The following is a 17365-nucleotide window of genomic DNA, read 5'->3' as shown; positions in this document are numbered from 1 at the left end:
TCAACTGTTGAAAGATAATTTATGATGTTTTTTATTTACAAGATGTGGAACAACTTCAACAAAATGAGAATACAAATAAATTTAAGCTTGTATCAGAAACTTGCTGGCATCATGAATATCATTAGCATAGGGTTCCAGCTCAGGCTTCTTTTTGGGAAAGTAGGGATTGTGCTCCGGATCGGCATTCAAGCTATAAAATACGTAAATAGTTTAACAAAGTACACAAAAAATAACCTATTAGCACAACTGACTGGTAAAAGTTGGTGGCCTCCTCGCACTTGACATTGTACCACCAATCGCAGGCGAATTCCTTTTGATTGAAGATGGTGCCGTTGGTGCAGAGGAACTTGGCACCCTGGTCACCTTCGCGTCCATCGTGGCACACGTGGTACGCCTGGCAGCCCGTCTCCACATTGGCGTACATTCCCGGAGTGGCCGGCACATTGTGGCAACTGAAGTGGGTGTGCGGCACCTCATGGTACACCGGATAGTCCACGCCCGGAACTCCGGGTATCTTGTTCAGGTCTTGCTTCTCCTCGTGATGCTGCGGGTGGTGTTTCGGTTGCGGTGGATTGAATAGATAGCCGAATTTCTGTAAGCATATCAAATGTTTCCATTGCATAAGACCAGCCACAGCTCGTGCTCCAATCCGGTTTGCTCTTAGTGCCCCCAAATCCCCGCCTGACACAGTCTCATTACATCCATATTCGTAGGTACATGTACACTGACAGAAATATTAAATACGACGGTAATCATGTTTACATTTCGACATCAAAAATAAAATATTTCTTTAATAGCATATTTTCATTCTGAAAATATATAAGAACCGCAATATGTTTCCCATTTACTTGTGATATTAAACACTTTTAGACACATCGTTTTTCTATCAGTGTACACATATTGCATGTTACAATTTTTGGGTCAAAAGTGAATGTGGCTAAGACACCCAGAGAGCTTTGTCAATTGGTGTGGCACACGCTCCTCTTAATTGACGCTCCTCAGCATAATTATACCCTCTAGTTCCGATGGTCAATCCTCACCTGAACTTCGATGGCCACCGCGGCTCCGATCACGACCATTAGCCAAAAGGAGAAACAGCCCAGCTTTGGCATCATTTCTTTTAGAGTATATGTATCTTTTCCGCCTACTTTGAAGTTGGTAGCTTGCAGATTTTGGAGTTGCAGAGACGACCGCTCGAGTTGGGTTTGAAAAACACACTGAACTGCAGTTTTCCCAGCGGCAGCCACTTGAGCATGGAGCTTTCAAGGGTACCGATCCGATTTGTGGAACGGTTTCGATTTTCGCGCTGGAAGCTGCCGGGCCAAGCTTTTTTCATTCCGAAATCGGCGAATTACTTAGCTCTGCTTCAATTATGACCAGAGTAAACGAACCGCTTGGAGCTTAGTGCTCCCTGCTCCCCATATAATTATGATATATATACATATACATACCACTCAGATACTCATGTGGGAATGCACCATCATGAAACAATGTACGGCACGGGTTTACGGCATTGGTTTATTTTGCAAGATACAAATTGTTTACGCTTAACTAGCTAAAAGCGATGAATTCCCATTTCACCTGGCCAGGCTTAGATGGTACAATATGTGGATGGGTTTTGGGTTGGCAATGGGTTGGATGGATGGATGCAACTGCCTACACGCAAAAAAAATGCAATTACCTTTTATGATGATCTAGTTTTCATATTCATTCAGAAACTTTAAAGGATTTAGAAAGTTTAAGATCTCAAAACAGCTTGATTACAATGAATTTCTGTTATTTAAACAAGATAATTTAATAACATAAAAAGTATTTATTTGAAGTATAAAGAAATTCACATATAGCGTTGCAAGAACATATCTTTCGAAATACTGCTTTTAAATGTGATTTGCCTCAAGTATGACAACATTTTTTCTCTGTGCATGAATGGCTCGCAGGCATGGGAATGGGAATGGAAATGCACTAAACGGTGAGCGGGCGTATGGCAAAAGGTTTTGAAATGATATGCACATGGTTAGATAATGGATGCGAACCACTCGTAAACATAACTCGTGGCTGGAGATAATTCTCACAGTTGCCATATTCATAAATTCAACTACATTTTGGGTATTTTTATTGCCTTTAAAACTAATAATTCTTTCGTCCCGTTTGCTGCAGGTCCAATTTGTTCAGCAGCTCATCAAACTCGCTAAAGAGCTAAATCAAAAAACAAAAGACCCAATGAAGATTACATAAAAGCGTTGCGGGTTTAGATGGTCTGGACTCACATGGGTGGTGCCATAGCTGTCCACATAGGTCTTGCTGCCCCTGGAGGTTTTCTTGAAAGCGGGCAGCACCGGACTGTGACCATGCAGCAGATTCACATTCTGATAAGACTGCGCCTTGGCCGATCCGGCCAGTGGATGCGACTGACTCTTGCCAACTGTGGGCGCCAGTTCCAGAAAATTGGGCACTAAATTGGGCAGAAGTTCAGCCTTTTGGGTGCACTCTCCTCAATCACACTAGATACGACTACTCACTCTTCTTTGGCTGCAACTTGACCTGGTTGAGCAGCGGATTGTGCAACTGGAGCTGCCGGTAGACGGGCAAGGCGTGCTTTGGCGGCACCACCACGTGCTGACGTCCCACCGCCTGCGGATACAGGTACGTGGTCTCCACCGTGGGCACCTGGCGGTAGTGGTATCGTCCCTCCCGCGGCGTATACCTCCCATCCGAGCTGAGTGCGATGTGGAAGACGGTGCGCATGGGTTTGCTGTAGTACTGATACACCTGGATGGGAACATAGTACGTTTTATTTTAGTGTCTGTCCGGCTGTGAACCTTTAAATGTCCGTTGTTGGACAACTTTGGCTTACGAGTTGTTTAACGTTCAACAAGTTGACACTTTTAGTACGTAAATTTTAATAGCACCTTAGCATGTTTGCCTTGTTAGTATTCCATTTTTGTTACCTACTGCTTGGGGTATGCTTTAAATTATACAGTTGTAAAATCAAAGCCATTAAGTTCGTATACTACTTTTAGCCATCTACAAATTGCTTTACGCTTGTGTTTATACTACTAAAACGTGAATGCATGCTGATTTTGGCCATAGCAGTTGGTTGTAATTTGAGAAATGATCGCACGAAACGTACTTAATATATAAATAGCTTTACTAAATGATTAATTGATCTGTGCTTAATTTGCTAACTTTTTATGTATATATGTTTACTTCTTATTTACCTCTTAATGGAATTGAGGTTTGCAATAATTTGAAAAAACAAGATATTTCCGTAAACATTTTTTTTGGAATCAAGATTTTGGATCTAGATTTCTTATATTTTAACCAAGAATGGAATATTCGCTATCAGGATATTTTATACCGTATCAAAAAGCACCTGCTAAAGGATATTTTGCGAAAACAGAAATTTTCCTGAACTGCCGTATTGGGCGATCATTATCCCAATCCCCTGGCCAAAAAGGGGCTATAATCCAGGACATCCCGGTGAGATTTACCTGAGGATTCCGCTGCTCGGGCAATATGCCATCTGGCACTGCGATGCCCTCCTTCTGCAGGCGATTCAGAAACAATCGGTCCGTCTCAAAGGCGGTGTCGGGTATCTTACCACCCGCATGTGGCAATACTTGTTCCCGATAGATTTGTCGTTTCTTGAAATTGGTTATTCGACAGTATTATTTATGATCGTACACTTTAAGTAGCGATGCTATGGCCTACACACCTTGTGGTTGCGCTCTGCCAATTCCGAGCCTTGGGCAGTTATGGATGGACCCAGGCAGAGATATAGTAAACCCATCAGCAGGAACACACATGGGCTAGACATTTTCCACTATTTTGTGATGATGATGATGATGGTGGAATTTCAACAATTTCCTGATCGGCGAACTCAAAAAGGTCAAGCTGATCGATTGAAAAGGCACTAGATCACAGTACGGCGACAGACAAACGTTAAGAGCTCGGTACACAAATCCAGATGCAAGACATTCTTCTTCCACATTCGACAGCCAAATTGCACAAGACGAGGCGACAGATGAATGACGAGCAGAATGAGCAGAATGAGCGATCGCGACACGATCACGTGACGACGGTTGCCAAAGCAATCTGGTAACTGGTAAGTGGTTATACGGTTATACTATATCTATTTCTATATCTATATCTATAGACAACGCGATGCTCGGAACCGATCTGGGAGTTACGTTGTGGTCGCGTCGACGGTGCCAAACATAATGAATGCAAATGCATAAGACCGATCTCCACTAGCGGGTGCCCTCTGCCGACGTCGTTGTTTTCTGCCGACGCGCTCATCATCATTATCGCCATTATCATCATCATCGTGATCACCACTGTCATTATCATCGTGAAAAGCATAGCGAGCAGTCGTATTTACTTTTTAGGCTCTGAAACACTGAATGATTTTCCATTGCTTTTACTTGGCACGTACTTAATATTACCAACTTCTTGCTATAGTTAGTTTTATTTGCGGTTTTAGCTGGAAGTGGCAGCAAAATCGTTTTAGCCAAATTGCCTCAATTAATCTCTATGCCCCCTTCCAAAAACCCAAGACCAATAACCAAAAACCGAAATCCAAAAACCAAAATACAAATACAAATTCGAATTAATAGTGGGATGATGGGTCGGCTACTTGACTTGAAAGTCTCGCGGAGATCCCTTGCTGGTCGTTCGCGTACATCTTTGTTATACATAATTACGCCGGTTTCTTGGACATGGCAATTTTTTATGGTAGCACTACAACCTTTTCCTTGCCTCGAAAGTGAATGGCTGAATTGGATTGGTTCGACTTGCCTCGATGCTCCGAACCTTTTGTTTTTGCCCATTGGCAGTTGTTTTGGATTGCGCCCTGCAGTCAACACTTTTCGGAACGTTTCAAATTTATTGATTGTTTTCGTTATTATTTTAAATATTTGTGTAATTTTTTGTGTGGCATAATGTTGTTGGCAGCCACTTGCTGTTGAAATGCTTATTTGTCTCGAGAGGGTTTTGATGTTTTCTTTTCGTGTCAGAAGAGTTAGTTGCTGTAAATAATGCGGTTTATTGGCAATTGGGCCTTGAAGGTATTGTGAAAGTGGATTGGTTTTTGGTGAATGCCTGAAAGGCCTTTCTTAGGGGATAATGGGATTTACAATTAATTCTATTTTTTCCTGGGCACGCGCCTTAAAAGTGGAAGATTATACTTCAGCTTCCTTCTTTTATAATAAATCTTATATAATATAATTTTCTGCTTATTTTTTAAAACTCAAAACCATGTCAAATATAATGCGAAAATTGTTCATGTTATAGTCAAATTAAAATTTTTAAAAATCCATTAATCAGCTATTCAACATATAATTTTAAAAGGCAAGAAATAATTTACAAAAATGATTGGTTTTCACACATAAGATTTGATTAATCTTGAGCTATATTGAAGAAAGTAACTATTCCAATTCATAACTAATCAAAAAATCCAAAATTCCCACGCTTCCGCATTTAATGTTTGAAATTCCAAAGGCATATGCCACTGTAGTGGCACATTTCATATGGCACGGGCGTGTTAAAGTAGACCCAACATAAATGTTTAATGCAAAACTGGGAGAAAGTACTTCCATACCAAAGATATAAGATGACGATAAGAACGCCTACGAAATGTAGACCGATTGAAATGCCGAACACAAAAGGCCCATAGCAATTCCGATTGCACAATTGCCGCCGAAAAATGTTTCACATTACAAACTACAATAGACAGACCTGCAAAAGACACAAGCAACAAAAAGAGAAGAAAACAAAACGAGTCAGCTTCTGCAGTTTAGTAGATTGTAAGATTCAGACCTTGGCTCAATCAAGATGCAACAAAGCATCCAGCCATTGGGTAGACCCTACTAGAGATTAATTATTTTAAATCATCACCAGCCTTGGACCGCGGGCATGTTCATAGGAAATATTTGTCTAATCGTTCGATGCTGCTTTTCAATTGTTTGGCCCAAAAACCAAATGGTTGCGGTCGCTAATTGGCCAATATTCGAGCTTCCTGGAGGGGCTCGCTCACATCACCAAATGGTCCAAACTCGATGTCAAGGATAAAAGTTGCCTCTTCTGAACCAGTCATTCCCAGGCCTTTCCAAATCGCATCTTGTCACAGAAAGATGACAGGCCAATACCACCATCATCACCAGCACCACCAAGACCACGACCACGATCTGACATCTACTCGATCTCCGAAGCAAAGCGATCGTGCCCGGCTTGTGGACCACATCTTTGCCTTGGAGGTTACCTAATTGGCCAAAAGTCGAGTTCAATTGCCCATAGTGTCGAATGTTTGAACTTGTGGGCTTTATTTTTGTGTGGGAGATCGTACAAGCAATTTCGGTGAAAATAACATCAACAAAACGAATTCGATGCGCCCCTTGTCCATTGTGCACTTGTTACCAATTAACAAATGACTGTTCACTTGGTAATTGAAGTTGCTCGATCAGGTTTTTCGGTTTTGGCCATTCAGCGTATGGATATTCCGAAATGATCTGCGCAAGTGCCACGCGTTGAACCCGCAGGCCAGAAATGGCAAGAGAAGTTCAGGGTCACGTCGGTAGGTAATTGAAAATGATACAATTAGTTACCTAATTGATCATTTGCGTTACATTTCGAAATAAGTAAAAAGGCCTTTTTTTCAGTTGACATTCTCGAATATCTTTTTATTTTCGTGTATAATTTATATCTTTGTTTGGTTTAAACTTTAAACATTTTTCAAAAAAGTAAACATTCATATCAATCTTTGTTTTTCTAAATATGTAACATGGACAACTCTAAATACTTTTCTTGGGCAGATATACTTAGAACTCGTTGCGTTCATATCAATATACATATGTACAGATGACAGATAATTCTGCGGCTCGAACTTTTCATCATGTTACAAATACAAATCTGCTTCGTGTACAGACAGAATTTTAAATGCAAAAATAAAATGTTTCAACTTGTATTTCTTGATTTATTTACTTGATAGTTTCGCTAAGTATTTCTCTTTAATAGCTATAATTAAAATACAAAAATGTGTAGACAACAAAAAAATATGTTTACATATAGTGAATATCGGGGCAATTCAATGTAACTTATTTCTCGGCTAGATTTCGTATAAAAATTGTATTCTCTGAGTAATTTAGCTCAACATATTTGGAACTGATTGATTGCAAAATAGGCTTTGCAATCTTAATTCTTACGCTTACAAACTAAACATGCTAAAATTTTAAATAGTGTAGGCAAATCAATGGCTACGGAACAAAGTAAAAGTGGGAAAGGCATGATAATATGAATTCAGTTTTGGTTTCTTGCTTTTAGAGTAATACTATTTTAGAACAGAGAAAAGGGGTGGGGGTTTTGCGAGGAGTGCAGCTAGTTTGGGGCCAGATAATACCTAAGTCCTTTTATAGCCTCATACTAATTGTATTAAAATCAATAGGAAACTATTAAAGTGCACTTAGTAATTTTTCAGTTTGTATGCTGCTTGAATCGTTCAGAGCTGTTCTAAAAGTGCTTCTGAATGGCTATCAATTAACTTACTTTCTACATTATATAATCGCAGGTGTACTAAAACGGCAAATTGAAAAACAGACACACTAAGCAACAGACAAAATGTACAAAATGTGGGCGCAGTTTTACATCTAACAATAGTTAGATTTTATCTAGGAAGCGGAGCCTCTCTCCTATGTTGTAAAGTATCTATTCTCCAACTTGTTCAGTACTACTGTAGGCTTTTACAATATCCTTGATGGCTGCCTGGGTGCCAAACACGAGGGCACCAATGCCGCACAACGTGATCAATACGTTTTTCCACAGGATCCAGTTGTATTTACCAAAACCTTCCTCCCAATGGACAATCAGCTCAATGGCAACCTACAAATTGAAAATATATATATTTACTTGTTGATATAATTGAACTAGTGATGTCTTTGACTTACCGGGAAGATCAATCCTAGAATGGAGAAGCAGAAGGCACCGATGAGACCCATAAATGGGCCAATTGTAGGAACAGCCACGGCCAGAACAACGGCAGCGGTAACCAGCACCGTGCGCAGCACATAATTGACCAATGTTGGGCGCTTCTTGCACTTCTCCTTAATGCCATCCCACAGGATCTCCAAGCACACAAAGAACTGCAGTCCAAATGTGCAGTATACGGCCAGCGAAATGAGCACCTTCACCGCCTGGGCTGCGTAGTCCTTGATAGGCAAATTCAGGGCGATACTCTCCTCGGTGGCGTTACCGTAACGCAAATATCCAAGGAATCCCAGCAGCATATAAATAAGGGTCACGCCGGACATGCCCTTGCTGAGCACACCGCAGATTCCGAGGATGCTCCGTGGCGTCTTCATGTTGTTCTCCAGTGGCATAACCACACCGATGGCCTCCATCGCAAAGATGGTGATCGAAAAGAACTGCGGCAATGTGCTCAAAACGACGGACTCGCGTTCTTCCACTGATGGCAGATCCTGGACCAGATAGTAGAACGTAATGCCCAGTCCCAGGCCCATGAAAACATTGGCCACCATCGAGACGGGCGCCAGGTACTTCAGATTTGGCACCCAGGCAATCAGGATCAAGGGCACCAGCAATACGCAAATAAGCATTCGCAGCGACACCGGTGATCCCGTCCAGTAGCCAATCAACTGCTGAAAGTTCGATGCGACAATTACCGTGTACACCGAGCAGGTGCCAAAGTACGTCAGGAACAGACCAAACAGGATGGAGAACTTGGCCACCGGCGCGAAGCCCCGGCACCATTTGGGTCCTTTTAGGAACGCAGATTCGGCAATCTCGGCAAAGGTCATCTTGGTACGGCGAGTTCTGTAGTACAGCTTGTGTCCGCATTTTACCTATAACGTTGTTATAAAAAATATTTAATAAATTGTTACTTGTGCATTTGGATTTTACTTACCAACACGTAACTGCAGTGCGTGCAAATAATGGCGGTGAAAATGGTGCAGAAGATTCCCATAACAAGACCAGAGCACATAAAAGCAAATGGCATGCCCAGGATACCGGTTCCCAAGGAGGCCTTAAGCAAATGCGTGAGAGTTTCACTATCGCTATAGGGAAACAAGTGAATACTTATTAGGAATTCAAAAATCCAAGAAAACAGAGCTACTTACGTTGTGGGATGTGGATTGTCCCGCAACGCGAAGGGATCGAAGTCATTTCCAGACAAGGCCTGCTCGGTATCCGACTTGCGGGGTTGGATTTTGTACCTAAAAGATCAATGAAAACAAAAGCATTAGTTAGGGATATCTTTTTTGGGGGCTGATGCCTCTATAGATGGCCACCTCAATTCCACATTTGTGGGTTCTAAGTCGCTCATAGTCATGCCGATTGAAACGATCGTCTGTACACAACTAAAACTCGACATGGAATCGAAGCGGTTTCTTATATGCTGACAGTGAAATTCTCTTGCCAAGGAATTGCTGCATCTGCAATTACACTTGTCGTGCAACCGTCGGCTCAAAATACTACACTTGTAACTTAATGTTGATCGGGTAAAATGGAATGAAAAAACTGCTGCTGAATTTGGTCAGCCCGTCTCTGATTGGCCTGGTCTGGCCAATTGACGGAATCTATGGACTCGTATTCATTCCAGAGTGACTGACTCGGATTGCCAATTCAGTTGCATCAGCCATAAAAGAAACACAATAGGCGCGAATTCAGCCTGGCTTTATGCTTTAAATATTTATTGGCTCCCCGTTTCAAGCGCGCCCCATTGTATGCAATGAAATTTATAGACCTAAAGTTTATAACTTATTGTATTATAACTTATTGTAAATGTACTTCCTAATTTAAGCTCGACTTTGGAATTTGTCAAAATAAAGAAACTTTTAGAATTGTTAAAAATGTATTTTTAAAATGTTTCCACTCTTCGCTAAATGTAACTACAACCAATACTTTTAGCTAGTTTCAATTGCGAATAGTCATTCCAACAAGTACCGGATGTAGATCATCCCAATGGCAGATCATTTTACCACACGACTACTGCTAATTACTGAGTATAGAATGAATGAATAGAATTGCTATATTTTTTCCATTTATTAAATTCCTATCAGTTCAAGAGCAACGCGCAGGTTATCAACTATGTACTGTTAAATCTATAAGTACTGCAACGTCATCAAAACAAGTGTTTGAGTGACAAGAGCAAAGTTAAATCTACATTTACATACCAAGTAATCTTTTGTTTTTTTTTTTTAAATAAGGAAATGCCTACACGTGTGCAAGCTGTATATTGTCGTAAAATTTGTCATTTATTTAATGCATTTTCCATTCGTTTAAACTGTTTTGCACATTTGCATTCGAAACAATAATATTTGCATGTGAAGGCAGATCAGGAAAATCGATACTGGACCAACGTCAGCAGATGGATGAGTAAATATATTTTGGTGTATAAACATTTTGTGAAAGCACCTTGAGCTTGGGAGATAACTCACCATATTACGAGCATTAGTACGTAACTGGATTGGGGTTTAATTCGCTGGTATTGCGTTTTATAAGGTAGGAATTTACATTAGGCCTTGACAGGTGCTTACGTGATTTGTGCATATTAGAAGGCATGAGCCTGGCTGATTACACGTTTATCTATATGGGAAGCTCAACCTGGCTATCATGAGTGACCTCAAGTTAGACTAGACGTCTAACGTCTAATATTTTAATAACTCAATGCAGATCCCCTCCTTCAAGCTAACTGATAATTTTAATCAATCTGAGCTGCTCGTGTCGGAGTGCCTGGCTTTAAACTCTTACAAAGCGGTTGTAGTCTCAATTTAGACTACAGTCGCCACATCAAAGGCCAATTAGCGACATAGAGACACTAATCTACTCGTAAACTTAATTGGCAGACATGCCACGCCGGCAATTTGGCCGCCGACATATTTTTAGCCCATTGAACGGATGAGATACTCACATGACTTTTTCCTCGCCGGTCAGGAATTGCTCCATTTCCTGGGGCGCATGCTTCGACCCGCTATCCTAAAAGGTCCAAAAGAAAGTTCCAACAATGAGTATAGGTAATTGCTCAATGGGGCTTCCAGGAATGTTGTACTCACCACAATGTTAACCATTATGAAAGCCGCTTCTTTTTTCCCTTAGTGTACAAACTGCAACGAGATCAGACGGGAAAATATTATTAGCTATTGTTGGGTATCAATCATATCCAAAGATCACAATACTTTAAAATGAATTAATTGCCAATTGATCACCACTTGTGATCGCATTGCGTTCTGTGTAAAACAAGCACTTCGCCATTGATTTAATAATGAATTTAAATTGGAATTGTGGCGCCCAGACAATTTCAATTTCTCAAACTGGATTTTTCCAGAGCCAAACTAATAGAATTCCATTTATTATTCAGTAAACGAACAGAATGCATCTCTTGATTTGATTTGATTTAATTGTCTGCGTTTTTTGACTGAAATATTCCAATATGCAAAAGTTCAATTGCCTGCTAATTGTTTTGTGCGATTCACTTTCAATTTGAAGGCGACTGTCTTCAATTTACGGACATAAATTCGTGTAAAAATGCGAAGGCATTTCTTTTGGCAATTTGTATGCAAATTGAACATAATTTGCTTCATTTAAAAACCTTCTCTAATGCTTTCTATTTTTAGTCATTTGAGTTCCGCAAGTATTGTGTGTTCTCGATGACATATTTCGGTTAATTGGTTTTTCCTTTTGCGTTTCGGCCTTTTGTATCCCCGTTCTATTATTAATCCCTCAAATCCCAGTCACATGTGCCATATTTCACACAGTAAATAACATTTCGAGTATGTGCTTTGTGGGTGGAATTTCGTACTTTGCACTGGCCCCCAAATGAGTTCTCTAGGGCACTGATGGGCCATTTTAAGATACCTCCGATCCGAGGTATCGGATTGGGGGTTATATTGCGACTTTCTCGCCGAATGACAAATGATATATTTATTATTTTCTTTCCACGTTTGCATATCATTTTCCAGCACTCAGACGCTGCGTAGACAGTTTCGAATATCTTATACATTGATGTATGTATATGCGTATATATGGTAATTTGGTAGTTTGTTTTGGCCATGTTTCGCGCCGCATATTCGTCGGATTTCGCAACAAGGTTGAATGACCCCCACTTGACTTGGCCTGACCTCTGTTCCCGGGGGATTCGGGGAATGCCGGAGATAAGCCCTCTGAAGAGGGGCAGCCCAGCGAAGCTATTATAGCTGACTTTTACAGCCATTTACAGCCGATGAAAGGTGGCCGTAGTCAAAGGCAAAAGCCAAAGGCAAAGGCAATTGAAATTGGAATCGGTTCCATATATTACGTTATCTAAGCGAAGCGTCATAGCGAAATCACGCACATACCACTCAATAGCCACGATAAGATATGGGATCACAACATCGACCAGCCATATCGCTCAATGAATGAATCAGTTATATTGGGAACGCAATAACTGCGTGAGGCACACACAATATTTTGGCAACACAGACGAGTAAAGAGCCTTCACCCAGTGAAGAAGCAAACGAAAAAAAAAATGAAAATAAAACTTGGCACACATTTGGTAGTGTTTTGTTTTAGTTTTGGTTTTGGTTCTATATTTTTAGTTGTAGGTGCTTGCCGCTTGATGCTTGTCATGCCAAATGTTTGCTCTTATCGCATACATAGTTTTGCACTATTTTTGCCCCAAAAACCAGTGCAAACTGGCTAATCCGATTTATCGGATCTACATCATATATATAGGTAGTCGTGTCGGCATTATCATTTATTTCGGTTGCGTGAGCAAAGATCATGACTTGGCTAAAATCGCACTGAAAGATAGACAAACCGATCCGCCATTGGGAGCAATTACAAGGCACGGGAATTGCCGAAAAATAAATCGATTGCATCATTTCAATTGAAATTTGTCAGATGTTCGTGCGATTTCACTCTTTTCTTTACTTTTAACTTTGCAGCGTAAAGTTTACACGATCGCAAGTTCGTTGCCCTGTGCATTGATACTATTACTTATAATAGTATAAAGGATAAACAATAATATCACATGGCACAAAAGTATTTTTTAATTATTACTATCCTTACACAACAGTGTATTTAGCTGTTCAGTTTATCATTAGGTAGTTTACCACTTTATCAAGCATAAAGTATGATCAACACTGTAATTAATTTTACCAATGTTTCACTGTTTTCAAGCAAATTGTCACTTTGTTAGTTCGCACATCTTTGAGAAAATATATTGTTATAGAAAACATTTCTATATATGCATATAATATTATATATTTGATCTCAGTCAATTATCATCTGCCTGCCAAACGTGACAAATCACTAAAAACCAAACTAGAACCTTGAATAACAAAATGCAAATAATTTCAAGAATCTCGGGAAAGTAACGCTGCACTATTTCTACGAAAAGTTATGCTGAATGAAAACAAAGAATCCTGTTTGTGGCATGCAAGCGTGCGAACATGCAGCTGCAGCACATCTGGCATATAAATAAACTCTTTATATTTCCAACCACTGACTGCGTTTCTCTTAAACTCTCATTTCCCTACTATATTCAGCAGCATCTCGACTACATAGGTACCTACTATATAGCGAAAAACAACCCGGTCGAGCCCCTCGGCCTTAAGTGAAAACCACGTTTTTCGCCTTCGTCGCTGTGCATTTATATTTATATATTTATATGTACAACATGGCAAGTGAACCCTAATAGCTTCGGCATTTGGTCAATTTTATATGGTTATCACCCTTGAATATTGTAAGGTCTGAATCATAAGAATGGGCATGTGGGAAAGCACACCAAGTCTGCTACACATAATACAGTCATTCTTTTGGAAATTTTGCGTAAGCATAATACAATTCTTTTATTCTTAGAAGATTTGGTTTATATTTAGACCCAAGTTCAAGCTGCAAAGCTTTTCAGGCATTTCGTCAGCCAAAAGTTTTAGGTTCTTAATTTGTACGCGTGGAATGCAATTGCTACTTGGTGTTTTTTTGGAATGGGAAAGTTGACACTCCTTATCTAGTGAGTTATCAACGAAACAGTGTGCGATTTCCCCCCTTTTCGGTGTTACGTTTGCATGTTTACTTTGGGGAATCATGTTTCTGTAAATTGCGAGTTCAGCAATTCGGTTGGGGTTTTTAAAGAATTTTGAAGATAGTGGAACATGATTCTTGAAAGCGAACAAGGTTGCGATAACTGTAGTTGCGATAACAATGTAGTACATGTCTGCAGAAATTTCTGATAAAAGTACAGGAAATATAGTGAAGGGTAGTTCCTTTTTTCCCGGTTGCTCCAAATACTTCTAATTTCTTTTAAAAAAATTTGTGTTTGGTAAATCCTCTTTACAAATCTTGAAATCTCTAAAAATATTTAAGCAGCTGCTTTCGGACGTCAAAGATTTTCGATCTGTTTGACATTTACGTCATTAGAATAAAGGTTTTAGACTCCATATGCATGTGAATAGGGGTACTGGCGTCGTCTTAAAAGTTAAACTGCTGATTCAATAGAGCTTCCAATGGTGTTCTACGTAAAACGAACACACGAGTCAAAAAAACCTGGTAACTATCTGTTGTGTCGTGTTATCTACAGAAGCAAATGCAATTTTCCTTGCTGCTCGAGTTGTTTAAAATAATTACCAGCAATTGGAGAGTTTGCATGCGGTTGTTGCATAATATGAGTCCTGATATAAAAGCCAAACAAACCGCCACAAAGGTCACATTATCGTTTTAGATAATGGGCGTCGATATGAATGCGTATTTCGCTTTATTGGACTGTATTTTTGGTAATTGTTTTCCACGGCACTTTTTGATGGTAAAGTGTTTATCGAGCTGCCGTTCAATGGTCCAATCGATTTAAGAAGGTAAAAATGGCAAACTGATAACAAAAACGACCTCAGGTGCTACGGAAACTAGGTGCGTCTAAAAATAATCAGTTTCTGTCCGGTCAGTCGATTGAGGCAACTGAAAGAAAGGAAGGAAGGCGGCCAAGTGTAGTGTCTGCATCTGCTGGCAATGTTTGCATCGCAAATGGTGCACATGTGTGCAAATTAGTGAAGGCGATGGACAGCAAGAATGCAAGAATGGAAAGCAAAAAGACATGTTTTTGAATGATAATAAGAAAAGGGTATGAACCTGTTATATCGGATTCCGAAAAGAGAATTTCTATTCCACGCTAAAATCGTGTGTTAAAAACTCGTATAAATTCCTAATCCCCAAATCGTAAGATATGTAAATCAGATTTATTCTTGGAATATGTCAAATGGCTTGAAGGCCGCCCACGCAATCAACATGTTGCACCCACGTACATGCCTCCCATCTCTTTCTGCCCAGCACCTTTCTCTTTCCCTTTCCCGCCCGTTTTGGTACTTGCTTTTGACGTGGACTCCAGTCTCTGACGTCACAGTTTTACTGCGTCTTTGACTTGTGCTTGTAAATTTCTGTTATGCTAATTACCAACAGCGACAATAGCAACAAAATCAATAACACAAACAGAAAATGAGCGCGAAGGGTGGGTAAATGGTTACATCCTAAAGATATGGCCAAATCAGGCACACCTCGGTCGGTAAAAATGCAGAGATACAAATACAGTGTGAGCTAATAATTGGCATTTTGATCAAATGTCATGGCATTAACAATTAAATATACATTTAATCGTATGGAACCCAGAATTATTGGCGTTACATGACTTGAAGGAACGAACAAAGCTTTCAGGCAGAAGGAGAATCTTGGATGCACATTTCTCTCAGTGCACCCATCCCATTTTGGCCGGCGTTCCTTTTGGCCATGTCCTTGATGACTCAGTTCGGATCGGTCTGAAAGTGGGTGGGTGTGGGTGTGTGTGTGTGTGTGTGGGTGCAGCAATTGAGTGTTGGTGAGGCAGTTGCATTGACGTGTGTTCAGACCACTATGATAGTAATCCACTTTATTTTCTGTTTTCTGTGCTCTTCCACCAGTAAATTAAGTGTTTGGCATTGGGGGAAACTTTCCCTTGGCTAAGTGCTCAATTATAGGTAAATTACGTATTGAAATTTAGCAAGAAACGTGGAGCATCAGCAAGTCAAATGGAGGGAAACCTATTCCAATTCGCAGCCATTGAACTAACGCACATGTACTATAAGTGCAGCAAAAAGCGCGGGCATGCTTATGTTCCATTCATGACTAAAGAAAAACGTATTTTCTTTAAAACTGCCCGAAAATATACATATGTATGTATCTACATTTAATTGGTAGAAAATGTAGAAAGCCGTAATGCAAATAACGGGACAGGTGCAACGTGTTCGTTTTACGTCGACGTCGCAATTGCACACGTGTCCCGTTATTTGTCGAGTTTTATGAAAAGGTTTCGGTTTTTAATTGTGGTTATAATTGTCACTTCAACTATTTCTGGTTCGCTGAAGCCGCTTTTTTTCCCCGTTTTTTTGTTTTTCGTCTGCTTTTGTGGTTCTCACCTACACTGAACAGCACATCACAACATTTTTTTGACAATATCATTGAATTCTATACTTTTTCGCGGCTTCCATTCGAAGGTTTTTTGAATACATAACACATGTGTGCGAGTCGGTTGCACTCTGCCTCTGTCTCTGCCTCTGCTATTTTCAGACAAACCCAATTTTTTCTGTGTCTCCGCCATGTGCTTCACACCCTTTCCGTTTCCCTTGCCTTAAATCCGACGACTGTACTGCAATTTAGATTCGAAATTCTGGTTTTTCGTAAACGCTTACTTATTTGTTCCTTCTTTCCGGCCGATGGTCGATCGACTTTTGGCCAATTAAACGTTGCAATAATGCCCACAGTTCAGACAGTATAAAAATCGAAGCTACCTGCCACGGCACAAAAAACCGGTGTCTACTGCGCGAAAACCAAAGAACATCTACTGTAAATATATATACAGTCGCTGCTTAAATACTCGCGCTCTCTCGAGTACGGAAACGCAAAAGAGAGAAAGCCGGCAAACTAAGATAAGAGAGCGGGAAAGAGAAGCAAAAATTGAATAAGTGACAACGAACGACAGGGACAGCGGCAGGATGCGCTGAATTTAAGAAGAGCAAGCGAGAGATGTATGTATATTCAGCAAATCCTTAAGGGCAAGGGCCTCTTCCTTCTGCTTCATTTGGATGACGAAATCTAAGATGGGCTTTCATAAGCGTGGCAATCTCTATTGTTTCAAGCTCGTTGGAAACACGAAACTTTAAAGTTGGAGTGCGGTGCGGGTAGAAGCGGTAAGATCCTTGCAAGAAATGTATAAACATCATTGCATCAGCAATTAAAGTTCTGGGAATCGAGTACATGAACCACAGTGCATACGTACTTATCCAAGTTGTTGCTCTCTCACGATGTTCAATAATACTTTTTATCTGCTCATGTTCGAATACGTCATCGTTCTACAACT

At 40.3% G+C, this 17365-nt stretch overlaps 3 protein-coding genes across 4 annotated transcripts; all 3 read right to left on the bottom strand.

The window, feature by feature from the left end:
• Window positions 1-73: 73 nt before the first annotated feature.
• On the bottom strand, window positions 74-1327 carry LOC120449781. Its single transcript, XM_039632421.1, has 3 exons — window positions 1041-1327; window positions 252-592; window positions 74-190 (listed from the first exon to the last, which is right to left on the bottom strand). Exons 1-3 carry the CDS (start codon window positions 1113-1115, stop codon window positions 82-84), a joined length of 525 nt encoding a protein of 174 aa, XP_039488355.1. The 5' UTR covers window positions 1116-1327; the 3' UTR covers window positions 74-81.
• Window positions 1328-1499: 172 nt separating this feature from the next.
• Window positions 1500-4164, bottom strand: LOC120449780. The gene is made up of 5 exons (XM_039632420.1): window positions 3716-4164; window positions 3492-3644; window positions 2520-2769; window positions 2268-2452; window positions 1500-2196 (listed from the first exon to the last, which is right to left on the bottom strand). Exons 1-5 carry the CDS (start codon window positions 3815-3817, stop codon window positions 2128-2130), a joined length of 759 nt encoding a protein of 252 aa, XP_039488354.1. The 5' UTR covers window positions 3818-4164; the 3' UTR covers window positions 1500-2127.
• A 2785-nt stretch (window positions 4165-6949) lies between these two features.
• LOC120448216 (proton-coupled amino acid transporter-like protein pathetic) lies at window positions 6950-16849 on the bottom strand. Of its 2 annotated transcripts, XM_039630096.2 has the most exons (7): window positions 16698-16849; window positions 11064-11114; window positions 10922-10986; window positions 9129-9224; window positions 8915-9065; window positions 7938-8852; window positions 6950-7872 (listed from the first exon to the last, which is right to left on the bottom strand). In XM_039630096.2, the coding sequence occupies exons 2-7, from the start codon at window positions 11076-11078 to the stop codon at window positions 7699-7701; spliced, it is 1416 nt and encodes a 471-aa protein (XP_039486030.1). In that variant the 5' UTR covers window positions 11079-11114; window positions 16698-16849; the 3' UTR covers window positions 6950-7698. The 2 variants fall into 2 exon arrangements, with proteins under 2 accessions (XP_039486030.1, XP_039486029.1); XM_039630095.1 differs by lacking the exons at window positions 10922-10986; window positions 11064-11114; window positions 16698-16849 and adding an exon at window positions 9300-9423.
• Between the last annotated feature and the right edge of the window lie 516 nt (window positions 16850-17365).

Source organism: Drosophila santomea, chromosome 3L (assembly GCF_016746245.2).
Source record: "Drosophila santomea strain STO CAGO 1482 chromosome 3L, Prin_Dsan_1.1, whole genome shotgun sequence".
NCBI classification, from domain to species: domain Eukaryota; kingdom Metazoa; phylum Arthropoda; class Insecta; order Diptera; family Drosophilidae; genus Drosophila; species Drosophila santomea.
This window is presented reverse-complemented; position numbering and strand designations above follow the sequence as displayed.